Source organism: Triticum aestivum, chromosome 2D (assembly GCF_018294505.1).
Source record: "Triticum aestivum cultivar Chinese Spring chromosome 2D, IWGSC CS RefSeq v2.1, whole genome shotgun sequence".
Lineage (NCBI taxonomy): Eukaryota > Viridiplantae > Streptophyta > Magnoliopsida > Poales > Poaceae > Triticum > Triticum aestivum.
In genome coordinates, this window is record NC_057799.1 from 565,130,244 (window position 1) to 565,132,387 (window position 2,144).

Sequence of the window (2,144 nt, forward strand, 5' to 3'; positions counted from 1 at the left end):
GGACTACATATGTGATAAAACTAGTCTACATAAGAGAACAAATCTACCCTTGTCCTTCAATTCTTCACACGGGGTTCCAAAATCTGAACCCCGAGATGTTGTTTGCTAAGCCTGACGGGCATCAATGTTGTTTCGACCCAAGGCATTCGAATTGAATATCACCACATTCAAAGAATATAGTGAATAAATCCAGTAATCAGTGGATGACCTTTGCCAGCCTGACGGATATCTATAAAAAACCAGATCCATGGGCACTAGCATCCAGGACATATTTTATAGAAAGAGCCTACCCGGATAAGGCGCCAGTAATCCGCTCTCGACAGGAGTCGAACTATGGGCGCATGGTGCGTCACTGTGACCATTGTCACTAGGTTACTGCCTAGTTCTCCTGACGGATATCAATTGCATTTACTTTTCACCCTAAGAATCCGATATTAGATATACGATAATATAACATTGCAAGAGTAGAGCGAACCAATTTTGATCCCAATTTTCAGCACCATTTCCCCTTCTGCCCTTGAGGCAAAGAGTGCATGCTAGTCGCGACACACACGCACATACTCCATGGCACAGCTACATCCATGGCAAGGTAAAAACTAGTCTAGAGAAAAGAAAGGAACAAATCTACCCTTGCCTGCAATTCTCTGCTCAGGTTCCAAGATCCGAACTCCTATGTGCACCTACATTCTGTGCCAAGGTCAACAGAAGCTTCCAAAACATTGGATCACCTGAGCTGACGACGGCCCCCGGCACTTTCACTCATTATGTTCAGTTCAGACGGCGGCGATCCACCGGTACAGCACCATGAACGTCGTCTCCACCTCCTCGTCCGACCCCGGCGGCGGCGGGGGCGGCGGCACTGCTGCCGCCTCTGCGTCCCACAGCCACGGCTCCTCCTGCCTTTGGCCCTGCTGGCTCTGGCTCCACCGGGCCGAGAGGGAGTAGGAGAAGGATGACGCCGAGGAGGCCACGCGGTCCATGTACTCCCGCAGCCATCCGCGCGGCGGCGTCCCTGCCGCTTCGGCCACCGCCTCGCCGGGCGGCGACGGCAACGGCGACCCCTGGGCTGCTGGTTTCTCGTCCTTGATGGTGTCGGCCCTGGCCGCGGCGCGCACCATGCGGGACACGACGGCCTCGACCTCCTCGTCGATGTGGTACTCGAAGGATCCGAGCGAGTAGGTGCGGCTGTCGTCGCTGGCGGTGGAAGTGGCGGGCGACCCGCCGCGGCTGCTGACGCTGCCCATCTCGACGCGGAACCTCCTGGAGCGGTCCCTGCCCCTCGCAGCGGCAGGCTCCGGCGGCGGCGGCGGCTGTTCGGCGGCGAGGAGGGCGGCGATGGAGGGGTGCGGGGGCGCGACGGTGGCGCGGCAGAGCGGGCAGGTCGGGGTGGTGCGGAGCCAGGCGTCGACGCAGACGGCGTGGAACGCGTGGCGGCACGCCGGGAGCAGCCGCAGCTCGGCCTCGGGCCTGAAGGGCGAGAGGCAGACGGCGCAGTCCGGGGAGCTCTTGGGCAGCGCCGCCAGCGCCGACGCCATCGTGAACCGGGGCAGCGACTCGATCAGATCCTTCTTCCCCTCGTCCGCCCAGTCGTCGTCTTGGCGGTGCGTCCCGGGCGGCGGCGAGGGCGGGGGAGACGGCCGCTCGCGGTTGGAGCGGCGGCCGAGGCAGGCGCTGATGGAGCAGGAGGCGACGAAGACGAAGGCGAGGAGCCCGAGGATGATGAGGATGCACGAGGACAAGGAGGTGCCGGGGTCGTCGGCGTACCGCGGCGGGGGAGCCGGGAAAGAGGACGACATCACGGGGACGGGTGGAGGCTTTGGCTGGGTGGGGTGGTGGGGGTTGGAGATGGAGTTGGCTTAACCGGTGAGGGGGCGGAGGTCTCGCGCCTTTTATCCGCGAGGGCGACTCTCTGGGCTGCGCGGTGGATCGGGTCGGGTCGAGTGACCGGCGCGCGGAGGCAGGGGCCGGGAGTAAATGGCGGTGACCGGTCAGATCAGGTGCGATCAGATGACCAATTCACGTCTGTATTTCATCATTTCTACTCCACTCCAAGACTGAAGTGAAGTGGAGTGGAGTGAAGGAGTAGATTGTAAACTGTACTCTTATCCCAGGAGCACATACACACACTGAAACTAATCTGGCAA

The 2,144-nt window shown here is 60.4% G+C and overlaps 1 protein-coding gene across 1 annotated transcript; it reads right to left on the bottom strand.

Annotated features, from left to right (window-relative positions):
• Positions 1 to 434: 434 nt before the first annotated feature.
• On the bottom strand, positions 435 to 1,839 carry LOC123049997 (E3 ubiquitin-protein ligase ATL4). Its single transcript, XM_044472846.1, has one exon. It carries the CDS (start codon positions 1,794 to 1,796, stop codon positions 774 to 776), a length of 1,023 nt encoding a protein of 340 aa, XP_044328781.1. The 5' UTR covers positions 1,797 to 1,839; the 3' UTR covers positions 435 to 773.
• Between the last annotated feature and the right edge of the window lie 305 nt (positions 1,840 to 2,144).